We start from the raw sequence: 18,288 nt of genomic DNA, 5'->3' as shown, positions 1-18,288 counted from the left end.
GTCGTTTGAGTCCTAAAAATACCTGTTCACAGGGGCATGTTAAAAAGTCTGAAGAGTTCAAATCCCTTTTGAAAATCTTCTCAGTCTAGTTCAGGCCACGATGGGATATAAAACCTCTGTAAGGAGCCCTCCAGCAGGCGTTCCATCCACAAGGAGAGCTTGCTCAACTTTCCTTTGATGGGCCTAGGTCCAAGACCACAGGCAGGTTTCCCTCGAGATTCGCCCAGGTGGAGGGAAGAGTCAAGATCGCTGCATGACCCCATGGCTTCCTCCTCTTCGACTGTTTTTTGGGGCTTGAAGAGGCAGAAGTATTTCTTGTGGCCATTCAGGGCCAGTACATAACCAGTGTAGTCACGTTCCATGAAATGCTTATCATATTGGTTTGGGATTGGGGCTGCATCTTGAGCAAATTCTAGTAAGTATTCTAGCCATTCTCTGTGTTTATCTAGACTCAGGAAGGAGAAGTGTAGGCAGCTGCTCCTGTAGGAAGAAGAGAATGAGGACTCAGGGTATTTCCTGACACATTTAACTGCTGAGAAAATAAATACCCCAGTGAAACTTAAAATCATAGGAAAATGCTTTGTGTCGGGTGGGGCCTGAACACAGAGAAACAAAGGCTTTCTGTGGGAGCCAGCGCCTCTCCAGCAGCTGCGACAACTTCAATCACCCACTCCCCCATCCCTTGCTCCGCGGAACTTACATTGGTCTTCTGGAAAACACACTAGGGCTAGAGAACAGTCAGTTTGCTGAAAGGGCTCAGAGAATAACACTGAGTTCAAGCTTTTCTGTCCAGAACCAACAGAACACGAAGTGAAGTGGGAAAAGAGGTCCCTAACTGTGGCTCAGATGTCTGGATTGGAAAGGTCACAGCCAGCATCTTGCCACACAAATAAAGCCCCATAAGACCAAAGAGAAAAGTGTGCAATTTCAGTGCACTGCCCCTCTCACACACATACATACATACATGCGCGCACACACACACGCTTACCCAGTAAATGTGTAGACCTCCAAAGCAAATTTCTGTAGTAGGCTGGTCTTGGTAGAATTCGACAGGATAAGGACCACATTCATGTGGCCCGGCCTCAGGCGTACCAAGTTACTGGTGTATGTTACATCTGTGAGTTCAGTTACCTCCACAAAGCCTTTTTTAGGAACCTTGCTGTGGAGAAATATTGAGGAGTTAAGATGCTGTCAGGATAGGGGAAAGCCATTACTTTGAAAAGGAACAAGTGAAAGAAAATGCTACGTTCTAACCAGACTAGGTATGTTATTCACGATTTTTGAGCCTAAGACATTAGTAGGATGGGGATGGTCTGACTTGGTAATCCCTGACCTACACACAGTCTTTCTGTGCTGCTTTTCTTTTTCTTTTTGAGACATGGTCTTACTCTGTTGTCCAGGCTTGAGTGCAGCAGCATAATCATGGCTCACTGCAGCCTCGACCTCCTGGGCTCAAGTGATCCTCCCACCTCAGCCTCCCAAGCAGCTGGGACCACAGGTGCCTGCCACCACATCCAGCTAATTTTATAAATTTTGTGCAGAGACAGGGTCTTGCCATGTTGCCTAAGCTAGTCTCAAATCCTGGGCTCAAGCGGTCCTCCCACCTTGGCTTTGTAGTGTTGGGATTACAGGTGTGAGCCACTGTGCCCGACTTGATGCTGCTTTTCAGGTGCAGAAGTTGCTCTAGGACATGAAGAAAACTATCACTCAGTCTGTGTTCTTCATCTCAGAGACCCGGGCCTCTCACTGCTGGATGTGTGTGTGCGCTCAAGACTGGTCACGTTCATTGACAATTACAGGGACAAACCACGTCCTGCTTCTGGCTCACCTACCACTTGCCTGACATGCTTCTTTCCTTCTGCCATCATTGTGAAATCTAAGGCATCTAAACACCTAGAGGCCCTTACTAAACACAAGTCACAGTGACTTTTCCTTGTATCCACACTTTACATGGAAGGAGGTGCAGGAGAGTTCTTCTCTATACTGTATGTTCCAATGCTGTGTTATTAGATGACATGATCTGGGGGGTAGGTGCCAGGGAGGTAAGTTTGGTGTTTTGTTAGAGAAACCTGCTGTTTTCTTTGGTGAAGCTGGGCTCAGTCTTCCCAGTCTTCTCTTGGGCTTCCTCTTTATCTGGAGGGCTTGACTCTCGCTCATCACTCGAATCACTAAAATAAGAAAAAAGCAGTTTTACAAAAAAAGTGTCAACACCAAGCATGGAGGTGCAGTGAGAAGCCACAGGACATTTACCTGAAAGCCTGAACGATGACTGTGCCGAAGAGGATGAAGAGGGCAGAGAAGATCAGGGACAGCAGAGGCATCATTTCTCGCCTAAAACCAAATTGGCGCACTATTAGCTCAAGTTAAACTTTCATCTCTCTAGCTCAAAAAAAGAGAAAAATCCCAAACCAGAAATTATTCACACCAATAAACTCTTACTAATTTCAGGAAAACAGAAATTTTCCTGGTGGGGGGTGGTAGTAGAGGAAAAGGTAGAGATTGTTTGCTCAGTGTTCTAATTCACAGAGAGTGTAGTCTAAAAGTTTGATTTTATAGCTCAGTATAATAGTCTATGCTTGGCCAGGCGCAGTGGCTCACGTCTGTAATCCCAGCACTTTAGGAGGCCAAAGCAGGCAGATCACTTGAGGTTGGGAGTTCGAGATCAGCCTGACCAACATGGAGAAACCCCATTTCTACTTCAAAAAAATTACAAAATTAGCTGCGCATGGTGGTGCATGCCTGTAATACTAGCTACTCAGGAGGCTGAGGCAGGAGAATCGCTTGAACCCGGGAGACGGAGGTTGCAGTGAGCTGAGATCACACCATTGCACTCCAGCCTCGGCAACAAGAGCAAAACTCCATCTCAGGAAAAAAAAAAAAAAAGGCTATGCCTCATAAATTCTGCATAAGGAAACGATAAAAGGAATAAGAAAGGATTTAAGGTATAAATACGGAAGAATTTTCTGATAATGTGGAATTATTTCAACTTTACTGATTTTTTTTCTGGCCAGAATAATTCAGATGTAGCCCAGAAGGGTAGAGTAGGGAGACAAAACAGATCTTGCAAGATTTCATCTAGGACTGGTGTTCTGAAATTTTATGCACCCACCAACATTCATCAAAGGCCTGCCACTTTTCAGGCACTGTGTTGGGTGCCAGGAATCACAAACATGAATGAGATGTGGTTCTGCCTTCAGGGGCTCATGAGTTCATCAGTGGGTGGCAGTGGGTCTCCCTCTGCAGGTTATTTCACTCATGCATTTTACATCTATTCACTGGACTCCATGTGTGTCAGGTCCTGTGCCAGGCACCAGAGGTTTCCTGATGAAGAGACAGTCCCAGGCTCTGCTGCCCAGAATGGTAGCCATGGCTGATCCTTTCCCAGCCAGCGAGAAAGCATCAGTCAGCCAATATGAAAAAAGGGAAGTGGCTGGGCATGGTGGCTCATGCCTATAATCCCAGAACTTTGGGAGGCTGAGGCAGGCGCATCACCTGAGGTTGGGAGTTCGAGACCAGCTTGACCAATGTGGAGAAACTCCATGTCTACTAAAAATACAAAATTAGCCAGGCACGGTGGTACAAGCCTGTAATCCCAGCTACCTGGGAAGCTAAGGCAGGAGAATCCCTTGAACCCAGGAGGCGGAGGTCGCGGTGAGCCGAGAGAGCGCCCTTGCACTCCAGTCAGGGCAACAAGAGCAAAACTCCATCTCAAAAAAAAAAAAAGAAAAGAAAAGAAAAACTGTAAACGTTCTTCCACTTGCCCCATCAAGTGTACACTGAAATTTAATAATGACAAACTCTTTTCAAAAGAAAAACAGTGACACAGTATTAACAGAGAAAAGGAAATTCAACCTAGCAATATCCCTACCAGTTGTTGTGAACTATGCTATCCCAGCAGTCTGAGATGTAGTCAGAAGCAGAGAAGAGCCATCGAAGGAGAAAAACCTACGTAGACAGAAAATGGATGATGGTCAGGACTGAACCCCAAAGGCAGAGTCCCTCTACCCTGCAACACAGTGCGCTGCTGGACCTCTGCTCAGAGCAGAAATCTGCCACCAGCATTGTGTGCTTATGAGCCCTCCTGGCGTCCCACCCTTCCCGGCCTCAATGCTCACAGGAGCAAGTTCATCGGTCAGGTCGGGAAGCACTGCTTCAGAGGACAGAAGAGCTGGATCTTTACGCAGCTGGTCGAGATAACCCAAGAGGATGAATTTATCACTCTCACTCCCAGTCCAAGGGTCTTCTAGGGTTTTATACACCACCCTTCCCGCTGTGTTGCGCCTTTCTAAGATAGACACCTGGAAGAAAAGGAGAGAAAAACCATCAGAAGTTTCAAAAGCATGATTAAGCTACAGTTGTTTGTTTTTTGAGATGGAGTCTCACTCTTGTCTCCCAGGCTGGAGTATAATGGCTTGATCTTGGCTCACTGCAACCTCCGCCTCCCAGGTTCAAGCAAGTCTCCTACCCCAGCCTCCCTAGTCGCTGGGACTACAGGTGTGCACCACCATGCCCAGCTAGTTTTTGTATTTTTAGTAGAGATGGGGTTACATCATGTTGGCCAGGCTGCTCTCAAACTTCTGACCTCAGGTAAGCCACTCGCCTTGGCCTCCCAAAGCGCTGCGTTATAGTCGTGAGCCATCACGCCCAGCCACAGTTGTTTTTTCAGAGAGGATGGAAAAAAGGACCCAGTGAAGTCAGCAATAAAATTAAACACAAATATTGATGATTCTACAATATTTGCAACAGACCTAAATCTTTCTTACAAAAGAAGTAACTTTTTTTTTTGAGACAGTCTCACCCTGTCACCCACGCTGCAGTGCAGTGATATCATCTTGACTCACTGCAACTTCTGCCTCCTGGGTTCAAGCAATTATCATGCCTCGGCCTCCTGAGTAGCTGGGACTACAGGCATGCACCATCACACTGGCTAATTTTTGTATTTTTAGTAGAGACGGGTTTTCACCATATTGATTAGGCTGGTCTTGAACTCCTAGCCTTAAGTGATTCCCCCACCTCGGTGACCCAAAGTGCTGGGGTTGTGTGAGCTACCATGCTCGGCCCAAGAAACAACTTTTACGGTGACTTTCCTAACCTTTTGTTAAAAGTTAAAGCTCTTTTTTTTCTCAACAGATTTTGTTCTATAATCTTTGACTTAATATTAAGGGAAACCTTTGTTTTTAGGGAGATTTTCCAATGATTGCCAAAATGCTGGAAAAGTCAGAGGAGAATTTCTTATTTCCGTAGGGAGTGATGACCATGGTGGGGAAAGGCAGGAGAGATCAACCAGGAGAAAGTGAAAGAGGCAGACAGAGGCAGAATTTTCTAGAGCACATTACTGGTGGCCTAAAGGTTTGTAAAATCTAGGATCTAGGATGCTGCAAGACCAGACTTGCCATAGTAAAAACTGGTGAAAACGACTGGTGACCTTTAACATTTACTGATAGAAAAGATGCTTTCTGTGGAGGTCTGAGGCTGACATACAGAATGTAAACGGACCAGGTAAAAAATTATTTTAAGAGTAGGCTTTCGGCTGGGGACGGTGACTCGTGTAATCCCAGCACTTTGGGAGGCTGAGGCGGGTGGACTGCTTGAGCTCAGGAGTTTGAGACCAACCTGGGCAACATGGCGAAATCTTATCTCTACAAAAAACACAAAAGATTAGTCAGGTGTGGTGATGTATGCCTGTAGTCCCAGCTATTTGGGAGGCTGAGGTGTGAGGATCACTTGAGCCTGGGAGGTTGAGGCAACAGTGAGCTAAGATCATGTCACTATATCCCCAGCCTGTAATCCCAGCACTTTGGGAAGCCGAGGTGGGCGGATCATGAGGTCAAGAGATCGAGACCATCCTGGCCAACGTGGTGAACCCTGTCTCTACTAAAAATACAAAAAATTAGCCGGGCGTGGTGGTGCATGCCTGTAGTCCCAGTTACTTGGAAGGCTGCAGCAGAAGAATCGCTTGAAACCGGAAAATGGAAGTTGCAGTGAGCCGAGAATCGCACCACTGCATGCCAGCCTGGCGATAGAGCAAGACTCTGTCTCACAAAAAAAAAAAAAGAATAGGCTTTGAAAATAGCTTTCAGAGTTCCAGATTTCCTAGAATCTGTATTCAACACTCCCAAGGAAGAAGGAAACAGAGTCAAGTGCCACGTGCTTGTGAAGAGCCTGGGATGAGGAGAGACTCTGTGGCTCACCGCTGATTTTCCTTGAAACACCTCACTGTCTGGTAGTAAGGTGTTGGCAAACTCCTGCTGCCGATTGCTGTAGACATGTACAAATCTCACTGTGTCTTGTGTGTTTGCCAGGGCAAAGGACAGGAAAGCCTCAAAGGGTTTGCTCAACTTGGTAGTCTCAGCAGTCAATAAAACCACACAGTACCTGCACAACAACAAAAAGAGAAAGCTTTATAACTAACCCCTGACGGCAGGGCCAGCACTTATAATGGCAAGTGAAGGTGAAGAGAAGCTCATCATACAGAAGTGAATATACTGTGCCCAGTGAAAGCTGACAGCTCTACTAAGGGAAGATTTCCAAGCCATTAACAAACTGTTTCTTTTCCCAATCTGTGATGTTTTTCCCAAACCAAACTTCTTTACCACATTTAGGAATTTTTAAATTTTATATATAACATATGAAATTATATACAGTTTTGTTTATATTGCCCAGGCTGGTCTTGAACTCCTGCCCTCAAGCAATCCTCATATCCCAGGTTTCCAAAGTGTTGGGATTATAGGTATGAGCCACTGTGCCTGGAATGAATTTCTTTTAAGGGATTGGTCACTGAATCTCTGATGTAGTAGGGACTTTTATCTTTTGAGGTGGAGTCTTGCTCTGTTGTCCAGGCTGGAGTGCAGTGGTGCAATCTCAGCTCATTGTAACTCTGCCTCCTGAGTTAAAATGACTCTGCTTCAGCCTCCCAAGTAGCTGGGATTACAGGCATGTACCACCTCACCCAGCTGGTTTTTGTATTTTTAGTAGAGACGGGTTTTCACTATGTTGGCCAGGCTGGTCTTGAACTCCTGGCCTCAAGTGATCCACCCACCTTGGCCCCACAAGTGCTGAGATTCTAGGGGTGTGAGCCGCTGCTCCTAGTCAGCAGGGCCTTTTAGAAACTGTTTGTCCTAGTTCTTCCACTACAGGGAGGGCTGGTCAAATCTCTCTTGGGCCAGAGTCCACTGAGCATCATTCCAAAGGGCTTCTTCTGCAAAGTTCCAATGGAAAGTTTAGCTATTCATTCTCCCAAAAATATTTACTGAGCACTTACTATATGCCAGGTAAGACAGACAATATTCTTGCCCTCATGGAGCTGATATTCCAGTGGGGAAGATAGAAAACAAATAAAAACAGATACATCATGACAGGTATCAACAAGTGCTATTTGAAAAAAAAAAAAAAAAAAAAAAGATGAAGAACAGGGGACAGAGAGAGGCCAGAGAGGGTAGAAGTCACTGTCTATCAGACAGGTTAGTCAGGGAAATGCCAACTGAGAAGGTGACATTGTCATGAGAAGAAATGGGGTCAGAGCATCCCAGGCAGAGAGAACTCCAAGTGCAAAGACCCCAGGATAGAGAGTGACTGGATCTGATTTGCACTTTCTTTTTTTGAGACGGAGTCTCACTCTGTTGCCCAGGCTGGAGTGCAATGGCACGATCTCAGCTCATTGCAACCTCCGCCTCCCGGGTTCAAGTGATTCTCCTGCCTCAGCCTCCTGAGTAGATGGGATTATAGGTATGTGCCACCGTGCTTGGCTAATTTTTGTATTTTTAGTAGAGACAGGGAGACGGGGTTTCACCATCTTGGCCAGGCTGGTCTCGAACTCCTCACCTCATGATCCACCTACCTTGGCCTCCCAAAGTGCTGGGATTACAGATGTGAGCCACTGTGCCCGGCCCTGATTCGCACTTTCAAAGATCACTGGCTCATGTGTGGACACCTGCCTGGAGGGTGTAAGAGTGGAATGGAGCAGAGAGACTAGTTGGAAGCCTGCAGGGGGTCTCACTGGGAGATGATGGTGGCTTGTTCCAGTGTAATGATTAAAAAAAAAAAAAATTAAGGCTGGGCATGGTGGCTCATGCCTGTAATCCCAGCACTTTGGGAGGCCAAGGCAAGTGGATCACCTGAGGTCGGGAGTTCGAGACCAGCCTGACCAACATGAAGAAACCCAGTCTCTACTAAAAACTAGCTGGGCATGGTGGCGCATGCCTGTAATCCCAGCTACTCAGGAGGCTGAGGCAGGAGAATCGCTTGAACCCAGGAGGCAGAGGTTGCAGTGAGCCAAGATCGTGCCATCGTACTCTAGCCTGGGCAACAAGAGGGAAACTCCGTCTCAAAAAAAAAAAAAAAATTTTTTTTTTAAAGTGAGAAGTGTGTGGATTTGGGATATTTTTTGAAGGCTGCGTAAACAATCCTTACAGTCAAGGATATTCTTTTTTTATATTTAAGTCATTTTTTTCTTCACTCTTAAGACTATAAAGGAATCTGAAAAGCCAAGAAACACTGGGAAATTATTTATGTTTCATATTTTCAAATAACATGATTGATAACATTTTCCTTCTATATCCAGATACCTTTTACAGATGAAAACAGCCCTAAATTTAAAGCCACTGACTCTTTCACCTGCGAAGGTATGATGAATATATTCCTTGAAATTCTAGACTTTTAAGATACTTGGTATAGTAACTCTTCATACTTTATTGAATGCAAGTAACTTAGCCTTCCTGATTCCCACTAATCCATTTTCTCAGTACTCTATACTTCTATACTGTTTAATCATCATCCTTGCTCCTTCCCAAAGACCTCTGAAGACTCACCCTGAGTGGAATGCTCTGGTGGGGATAATAACTCTTCCATATTCCATGCTTCTGTAAAGTGACCCAGTCACTCCCGGACTCCTGGCTAAACTGTGCTCATCCCTCAGGTCTGAGCTGAAGTGTTACGTCTTAGGGAAGTGTTCTCTGACCACTAGGACAGGCTGGCACATCCAACAATTTGGTGCTAAGGTGCCCTGGACTAATACATCCCATTACCATCATAGTTACTAATCAGTATTTGTGAAATGAAGAATAAGTTCTCACTGTTACAGGACAGATGTCCAGTTACCCTATAGTAAAATGCAACATGATCCTTCTATTGTAATGACAAGCAGAGGGAAAGCCTTGAGTCCTTACTTTCTCTGTCGGTGAGACCGTTTCACAGGGCAGAGTTCATGGAACAACTTCTGGCTGGTGAGCCTGGCTGCCAACAGATACTTGTTTTGGGCGATAAAGTCATCAATGATTTGCTTCTTCATACCTCGGGCCTAGAGAAAAACCAAGAAGCAGCTAGATTTTATGCAGTGTTCTCAATGCAAGTAGATGGGCTTTACTTACCAGCTTAATAAAAATGTGGCTGGCCTTGACTAAAGTAATATAACCAAACAAGACAGACCTATTAGAGCAAATAAACATCGATTTCAGCCATGCAGGGCTGAAAGCAAGGATGTAGCTATTTCAGATCAAAGGGAAAATCAAGTACACTTCCCACTGAAACATTTTTATATACTGTTTTATGCTGACAAATTAAAAAGTCAACAATGGCCAGGCGTGGTGGCTCACACCTGTAATCCCAGTACTTTGGGAGGCCAAGGTGGGTGGATCACGAGGTAAGAGTTCGAGACCAGCCTGGCCAACACAGTGAAACCCTGTCTCTACTAAAAATACAAAAATTAGCCACGCATGATGGCACATGCCTGCAGTCCCAGTTACTTGGGAGGCTGAGGCAAGATAATCACTTGAACCCAGGAGGTAGAGGTTGCAGTGAGTCGAGACTGCGCCACTGCACTCCAGCCTGGGCAAGAGAATGAGACTCCATCTCAAACAAAAACAAAAAGTCAATCATTCTGAATTTTAGGCAAATTTATTTCCATTCAAGATTCGTAGCAAACTGAGCAATTAAAAATAAATCCCAAAGCAACAATGTTACAAAGCATCAAAGGCAGATTACAAAACTGTATGACTATTTTATTACTAACTTTCACACATTTCAAAGGACTGAAATCACTGACAGCAGGTATTCTGACCACAAGGTAATTAACCTAGAATTCCATATAAAATGCAAACCAGAAATGTAAACATTTCCCTTTATGTTTGGAAATTAAGAAACATGTCCAGGTATGGAGGCTCACTCCTCTAATCCAAATGCTTTGGGAGGCTGAGGCAGGAGGAGCCCTTGAACCCAAGAGTTACAGACCAGCCTGTGCAACATAGAGAGATCCCATCTCTACAAAAAATTAAAAACAAACAAACAAAAGGCCGGGCACAGTGGCTCACTCCTATCATCACAGCAATTTGGGAGGTCAAGGCAGGAGGACTGCCTGAGCTTAGGAGACCTGCTTGGGCAATAGGTGAGACCTTGTCTCTACTAAAAGTAAAAAAAATTAGCCAGGCATGGTAGTGCATGCCTGCAATCTCAGCTACCTGGGAGAGGGTGGTGGGAGGACTGCTTCAGCCCAAGAGTCAGAGACTGCAGTGAGCTAGGATCATACCACTGCACTCTAGCCTGGGTGACAGACTGAGACCCTGTCTCACAAAAAATAAATAAAAAAAAAAAGGGCTGGGCACAGTGGCTCATCCCTTTAATCCCAGCACTTTGGGAGGCCAAGGTGGGTGGATCACTTGAGGTCAGGAGTTCGAGACCAGCCTGGCCAACATGGTAAAATCCTGTCTCTACTACAAGTACAAAAATTAGCCAGGTGTGGCCTTAGTTCCAGCTACTTGGGAGGCTGAGGCAGGAGGACTGCTTGAGCTGGGGAGGCAGAAGTTGTAGTGAGATGAGCCTGGGCAATGGGAGTAAAACCCTGTCTCAGAAAAGAAAAAAACAAAAAGAAAAAAAAAGTTGGCTGGGCACGGTGGCATGCACCTATAATCCCAGCTACTTGGGAGGTTGAGGTGTGAGGATCACTTGAGCATAGGAGGTCAAGGGGGCTGTGAGCCAAGATGACACCACTGCACTCCAGCCTGGGTGACAGAGCAAGACTGTCTCAGAAAAACAAAATAAAATCCGAGAACAAGAAAGCCTATCGGATATTACAAAATATTTGGAACTCTAATGACTAATGAAAAATACTATTCATAAGAACTCTGAGATACAAATAAAGTGGTAATTGAAGGGGAATTTTATAATTAACGTTAACAGAAAAAAGTTAATAAACATCTCTGTCAAAAAGTCAACAACAGCAAAAATATGAAGGTAGAAAGGAAATAATACAGATAAAAATAGAAATTAATGAAACAAAAATGAATATATTAATATAAGAAGAAGGACTGGCCAGGCACGGTGGCTCATGACTGTAATCCCAGCACTTTGGGAGGCCGAGGTGGGCAGATCACCTGAGGTCAAGAGATAGAGACCATCCTGGCCAACATGGTGAAACCCCATCTCTACTAAAAATATAAATATTAGCTAGGTGTGGTGGCATGCACCTGTAGTCCCAGCTACTCGGGAGGATGAGACAGGAGAATCATCTGAACCTGGAAGGCAGAGGTTGCGGTGAGCCGAGATTGCACCACTGCACTCCAACCTGGTGACAGAGCAAGACTCTGTCACAAAAAAAGAAGGAAGAAGAAGGAAGAAGAAGGAAGAAGAAGGAAGAAGAAGGAAGAAGAAGAAGGAAGAAGAAGGAAGAAGAAGAAGGAAGAAGAAGGAAGAAGAAGGAAGAAGAAGGAAGAAGAAGGAAGAAGGAAGAAGAAAGAAGGAAGAAGGAAGAAGAAAGAAGAAAGAAGAAGAAAGAAGAAAGAAGAAAGAAGAAAAGAAGAAGAAGAAGAAGAAAAGAAAGAAGAAGAAGAAGAAGAAGAAAGAAGAAGAAGAAGAAGAAGAAGAAGAAGGAAGAAGGAAGAAGGAAGAAGGAAGAAGGAAGAAGAAGGAAGAAGAAGGAAGAAGAAGAAAGAAGAAGAAAGAAGAAGAAGAAAGAAGAAGAAAGAAGAAGAAAGAAGAAGAAGAAGAAAAGAAGAAGAAAGAAGAAGAAAGAAGAAGAAGAAGAAGAAGAAGAAGAAGAAAGAAGAAGAAGAAGAAGAAGAAGAAGAAGAAGAAGAAGAAGAAGAAGAAGAAGAAGAAGAAGAAGAACAAGAAGAAGAAGAACAAGAAGAAGAAGAACAAGAACTGACAAAGCCACAAAGCCAAACAAAACTGGTTATTTGAAAAAGCGAATACAATTGACAAACCTCTGGCAAAACCAATCATGAAAACAAAAGAGAAAGCATAAATAACCATTCTCAAGGATGGCAAGAAGAGATCACAACCTACAAAGCAGAAGTTAAAATGGAAAACCTAAATAATCAGTAGCCAAAAATCTTTCCTTAAAGCGAAACCCAAAAACCCAAGCTAAAGGCCCAGATGCCATTATATAGATGATTTCAATCAAATTTTCAAGGAAGATAATCTTTTTTTTTTTTTTTTTTTTTTTTTTTTGAGACGGAGTTTCGCTCTTGTCACCCAGGCTGGAGTGCAATGGCGCGATCTCGGCTCACCGCAGCCTCCGCCTCCTGGGTTCAGGCAATTCTCCTGCCTCAGCCTCCTGAGTAGGTGGGATTACAGGCACGCACCACCATGCCCAGCTAATTTTTTGTATTTTTAGTAGAGACGGGGTTTCACCATGTTGACCAGGATGGTCTCGATCTCTCGACCTCGTGATCCACCCGCCTCGGCCTCCCAAAGTGCTGGGATTACAGGCTTGAGCCACCGCGCCCGGCAAGGAAGATAATCTTAAAAAGTCTTCTTGAGAAGAGGAAAAGCCCCACATGAGTATCACGAGAAAGAGAAGTTAGAAGTCAATCTCATTTCTGAACATGAATGTCAATGTCCTAAGCAACATGTTAGCAAATGGAATCCAGCAATATATTGAAAGCATAATAGAAATCATGATCTTGTTGAATTTATTTCATGAATGCAAGCTAGGTTTAACATTAGAGAATGAATTACTATGAGTTAGCACATTATAAAAGATTAAAGAAGAAAAATCAGAATAATCTAATGGATGCAGAAAAGTATTTGATAAAAGTCATACCATTTGTGGTTAGAACTTTTAGTCAACAAAGATTAGACAGACCTTTAACCTGATAAAGGGTCTCCACATTTTAAAAGGCTTCTGCAAACATGTTTATTGGGGAAATGCTAAAAGCCTTTCCTCCCTTTGAAATCAAGAACAAGGACAGCCCCAATTACTAAGCTTCTATTCCACATCATGTCAGACATCAGAAGTAACGTCAGAAAAAGAAATAAAAGGAGGGCTGGAAAACAAAGAAGTAAAATTGTCATTAATCTCAGGGGATAGGATTGTATAGTTAGCCAGTCTAAAAGATAGCACAGATAAATTATTTAAGTTAGTACAAGAGTTCAGCAAGGTTGCTGGATGATACAAAGTCTATACTTAAAAATCAAGGCCAGGTGCTGTGGCTGATGCCTGTAATCCCAGCACTGTGAGAGGCCGAGGCAGGCGGATTACCTGAGGTCAGGTATTCGAGACCAGTCTGGCCAACATGACAAAACCTTTCCTCTACTAAAAAACACAAAAGTTAGGCCGGGCGCGGTGGCTCAAGCCTGTAATCTCAGCACTTTGGGAGGCTGAGGCGGGTGGATCATGAGGTCAAGAGATCGAGACCATCCTGGTCAACATGGTGAAACCCCGTCTCTACTAAAAATACAAAAAATTAGCTGGGCATGGTGGCGCGTGCCTGTAATCCCAGCTACTCAGGAGGCTGAGGCAGGAGAATTGCCTGAACCCAGGAGGCGGAGGTTGCGGTGAGCCGAGATCGCGCCATTGCACTCCAGCCTGGGTAACAAGAGCGAAACTCCGTCTCAAAAAAAAAAAAAAAAAAAATTAGTGGGGCATGGTGGTTGGTGCATGCCTGTAATCCCAGCTACTCAGGAGGCTGAGGCAGGAGAACTGCTTGAATCCGGGAGGCGGACGTTGCAGTGAGCTGAGATCGTGCCATTGCACCCCAGACTGGGCGACAGAGCAAGACTCTGTCTGAAAAAAAAAAAAAAAAAAAAAAAAATTGTATTGCTTATATCAACAGAGAAATCAGTAAAAGGATACTGTTTTCATTCTTTTTTCTTTTCTTTAAAAAAAAAAAAAAAAGACAAGTTCTCACTACGTTGCCCAGGCTGGTCTCAAACTCCTGAACTCAAGTGATCTTCCTACCTCAGCCTCCAGAAGTGCTAGGGTGAACCACTGCACCCAGTCCCTTTACATTTTCTTTTTTTTTGAGATGGAGTTTCACTCTTGTTATCCTGGCTGGAGTGCAATGGTGTGATCTCTGCTAACTGCAACATCCACCTCCCAGTTCAAGCAATTCTCCTGCCTCAGCCTCCTGAGTAGCTAGGATTACAGGCATGTGCCACCACGCCCTGCTAATTTTTGTAGTTTTACTAGAGATGGGGTTTCACCACGTTAGTCAGGCTGGTCTCCAACTCCTGACCTCAACTGATCCACCTGCCTCAGCCTCCCAAAGTGCTCGGATTACAGGTGTGAGCCACCACATCTAGCCAGCCTTATTATTTTTTTGAGATGGAGTTTAGTTCTTGTTGCCCAGACTGGAGTACAATGGTGCAATCTCGGCTCATTGCAACCTCCGCCTCCCAGGTTCAAGCGATTCTCCTGCCTCAGCCTCCTGAGTAGCTGAGATTACAGGCACGCGCCATCATGCCCAGCTAATTTTGTATTGTTAGTAGAGACGGGTTTCTCCATGTTGGTCAGGCTGGTATCGAACTCCCAACCTCAGGTGATCCATCCACCTTGGCCTCCCAAAGTGCTAGGATTATAGGTGTGAGTCATCACACCTGGCCTTACATTCTTCTTTAAAAAATTTTTTCTGGGATTCCGTGTTCCCTGCACAAAATGCCCGGCGAAGCCACAGAAACTGTCCTTGCTACAGAGCAGGAGTTGCCGCAGCCCCAGCCTGAGACAGGATCTGGAACAGAATCTGACAGTGATGAATCAGTACCAGACCGTGAAGAACAGTACTCCACCAGGCAACCACACAACAAGCCCAGCTGGCGGCAGCAGCTGAGATAGATGAAGAACTCGTCAGTAAAGCAAAACAGAGTCAAAGTGAAAAGAAGGCACGGAAGGCTATGTCCAAACTGGGTCTTCGACGGGTTATAGGAGGTACTAGAGTCACTATCTGGAAATCTAAGAATATCCTCTTTGTCATCACAAAATCAGATGTCTCCAAGAGCCCTGCTTCGGATACCTACGTAGTGTTTGGGGAAGCCAAGATCGAAGATTTATCTCAGCAAGCAAAACTAGTAGCTGCTGAGAAATTCAAAGTTCAAGGTGAAGCTGTCTCAAACATTCAAGAAAACACACAGACTCCAACTGTACAAGAGGAGAGTGAAGAGAGAGAGGTCAATGAAACAGGTGTAGAAGTTAAAGACATAAAACCGGTCACGTCACAAGCAAATGTGTTGAGAGCAAAGGCAGTCGGAGCCCTGAAGAACAACAGTAATGACATTGTAAATGCTATTATGGTATTAACAATGTAACCATCTGAAAGCAACTTTTTTTGGTGTCTCAAAGGAGTAACTGCAGCTTGGTTTGAAATGTGTACTGTTTCTATCATAAATAAAGTTATGGCTTCTCGTTGGATGAACTAACAAAAAAAAAATTTTTTTTCTGCAGTATGAGCTATTGAAAAAATAGGAGGTACCTAGAAATAAGTTGGAAAAAAAAGATCTTTCCAGAGAAAATTATAAAATTTATGAAGACATATTACAGAAGACCTAAACAAATAAAAGAGATGTATCATGTTGAAAGGTTGGAAGGCTCAATTTTGTAAGGACTTTAAGACATACTTCCCCTAGATCAAGATCATGAAGATATTCTCAGAGCTTCTAAAAGCTGTATAGCTTTGCCTTTTATATTATCTCTATTCTCCCTAAACTGACTTAAGAATAAGCTAAGTAAGACACCAGTAGGTTTTTTGGGTTGGTTTGTTTTGATGGAAGTTGACAGAATTTAAAATGTATACAAAAAGTACAAAAGACCAATAGCCAAGACGCTTTTGAAGAAAAAACCGTTTCCCCAAATCTAAAAAAACAAAGTGAGAGATTTGTTCTATCAGATATCATTTAAATAATTAAATATAAAAGGCAAAGCTATACAGCTTTTAGAAGCTCTATGAGAAGAATATCTTCATGATTTTGATGTAGGGGAAATATGTCTTAAATAGAAACAAGAACCAATCACAAAGGAAAGTATGGTTACAAATGACTATATTAAAAGAACTTATGTTCATCAAAAAGACACAAAATACAAGAACATATTCATAGCATCATTATTCAAACAACCAAAAACTAGAAAAACTGTCAACAATAGAATGGACAAACACACTGCAGTCTATTCCTACCATGCAATTTTCTTTTCTTTTTTCCTAGACAGGATCTTTCTCTGTTGTCCAGGTTGTAGTGTAGTGACAAGAACATGGCTCACTGTAGCCTCAACCTTCCAGGCTCAGGCAATCCTCCTGCCTCAGCCCCCCAAGTAACTGGGACTTCAGGTGTGTACCATCACGCCCTTTTGTATTTTTGGTAGAGACAAGGTTTTGTCATGTTGCCCAGGCTAATCTCGACTTCCTGGGCTCAAGTGATCTGCCCGCCTCAACCACCCAGAGTGCTGAGATTACAGGCATGAGACACTGCCTGGTCATGCAGTTTTCAACGACGAGAATGAATATTAAGTTCCACATAATGACAGGTATGAATCTCAAAAACATAATCTAATTAATAAAAGTAATACTTCTTACTGCTTCATCAAGGATATAAAGTGAGGCCAGAAACAGTGGCTCATGCCTGTAATCCCAGCACTTTGGGAGACTGAGGTGGGTGGATCACCTGAGGTCAGGAATTTAAGAACAGCCTGGCCAACATGGTGAAACCCTCTCTCTACTAAAAATACAAAAATTAGCCAGGCATGGTGGCAGGCACCTGTAATCCCCATCAAGTCGGGAGGCTGAGGCAGGAGGATCGCTTAAACCTGGGAGGCAGAGGTTGCAGTGAGCTGAGATTGTGCCACTGTACTCCAGCTTGGGTGACAGAGCAAGTCTCTGTCTCAAAAAAACAAAACAAAACCAAAGATATAAAGTGAATCTAGTGTTGTCTGTTTGTCTTTGCTGCGCGTGCTTGGGGAGTGAAGCACACAATGATGGCAGGAGGCCTGGTGTCCTGCCTGGATTCATGCATTGGTGCCAGCAGCTTCACCCACTATTGCTTTGGCACCATCAGTACAAATGTCCACACAGTGAAAAAGACAAATCGTGTCTTGTTATTATGATCCCACAGACTTCTTCTTGAAGGATCTCTGGGAACCCCCAGGAGTCTATGAACCACAGTCTAAAAACAGCTGTCCTAGAGAACTCTGTGCTTGGGTAATGATACTCATTGCAACACTATTCCTCAAAGCCCCCAATGTAGGAATGAATCAATAAATTATAATGGCCATAAATACCATATAGGAATGAAAACAAATTACCTAGAGTAATAGGAAACCACTGGTGCTACTAGTGGTCATTAAGCCACCTACTGCTGGGAAAACTGAGTTTGTTAAGCATACACTTGATATCCACAGAGTAGGTTGGTAAAGCAACCATTCTACCAGTAATTTTGTAAATGCATTTGATTTACAATTTTCCCCAGGGGATAAATGAATATAATTCTCAAAAGTATAAACTGTTACTAAAAACCAATTTAGGAAATCCTCATCCACTGACCCTGGATTGAGATTATCTTCTCTTTTCTATTCGGCCACTGACATTTGTTTTCTTCCTGTCTCTCAGCACCTTCTCATCTCCATCAGGCACCCCCTTGTGCTGGTGGCTGTCCTGAGTTTTGTCCTTGGCCTCCTTCTGGCCTTACTTTACATACAGCAGTCGTTTCTTAACTGCAGAGGATACATTCCAAGACCCCCAGTGTGTGCCTGAAACAATATAGTACTGAACTCTACAGATACTATGTTTTTTTCCTATATACACATGCCTATGATAAAGTGTATCAATTTGACACAGCAAGAGATTACCAACAGTAACTAATATTAGAACGGAACAATTCTAACAATACACTGTAATAAAGTTATGTGAACACAGTCCTCCTCACTCAAAACATCTTATTGTATTGCACTTACCTGTGTTTTGGACTGGTTGACTGTGGCTAAGTGTAACCTCAAAAGGCGAATAAGGGGATAAGTAGGGGTGGATCAAGGGGACTACAGTATTATGCTGGGAAGATCTTACCCTATTCAGGACTTCAACCACTAACCATCTA

General features: G+C 43.8%; 1 protein-coding gene and 1 pseudogene across 3 annotated transcripts in view; one reads left to right on the top strand and one right to left on the bottom strand.

Moving 5' to 3' along the window:
- The window catches only part of DNAJC16 (DnaJ heat shock protein family (Hsp40) member C16), a 40,172-nt gene continuing 21,884 nt past the window's right edge, over positions 1–18,288 (bottom strand). For all 3 annotated transcript variants that reach the window (XM_074380110.1, XM_003934976.3, XM_074380111.1), the window contains 8 exons: positions 9,165–9,295; positions 6,192–6,375; positions 4,116–4,298; positions 3,869–3,945; positions 2,251–2,331; positions 2,070–2,168; positions 989–1,159; positions 1–480 (listed from right to left, as the gene is read on the bottom strand). In XM_074380110.1, coding sequence (XP_074236211.1) covers positions 81–480; positions 989–1,159; positions 2,070–2,168; positions 2,251–2,331; positions 3,869–3,945; positions 4,116–4,298; positions 6,192–6,375; positions 9,165–9,295 — 1,326 coding nt within the window. In that variant the 3' untranslated portion in view covers positions 1–80. The remainder of the gene's footprint in view (positions 481–988; positions 1,160–2,069; positions 2,169–2,250; positions 2,332–3,868; positions 3,946–4,115; positions 4,299–6,191; positions 6,376–9,164; positions 9,296–18,288) is intronic.
- On the top strand, positions 14,754–15,736 carry LOC101050786 (nascent polypeptide-associated complex subunit alpha pseudogene; annotated as a pseudogene).

The sequence above is a fragment of the Saimiri boliviensis genome, chromosome 11, assembly GCF_048565385.1.
Source record: "Saimiri boliviensis isolate mSaiBol1 chromosome 11, mSaiBol1.pri, whole genome shotgun sequence".
NCBI classification, from domain to species: Eukaryota; Metazoa; Chordata; class Mammalia; order Primates; family Cebidae; genus Saimiri; species Saimiri boliviensis.
Note: the sequence above shows the minus strand (reverse complement) of the source record. Positions and strands in the feature narration are given on the sequence as shown.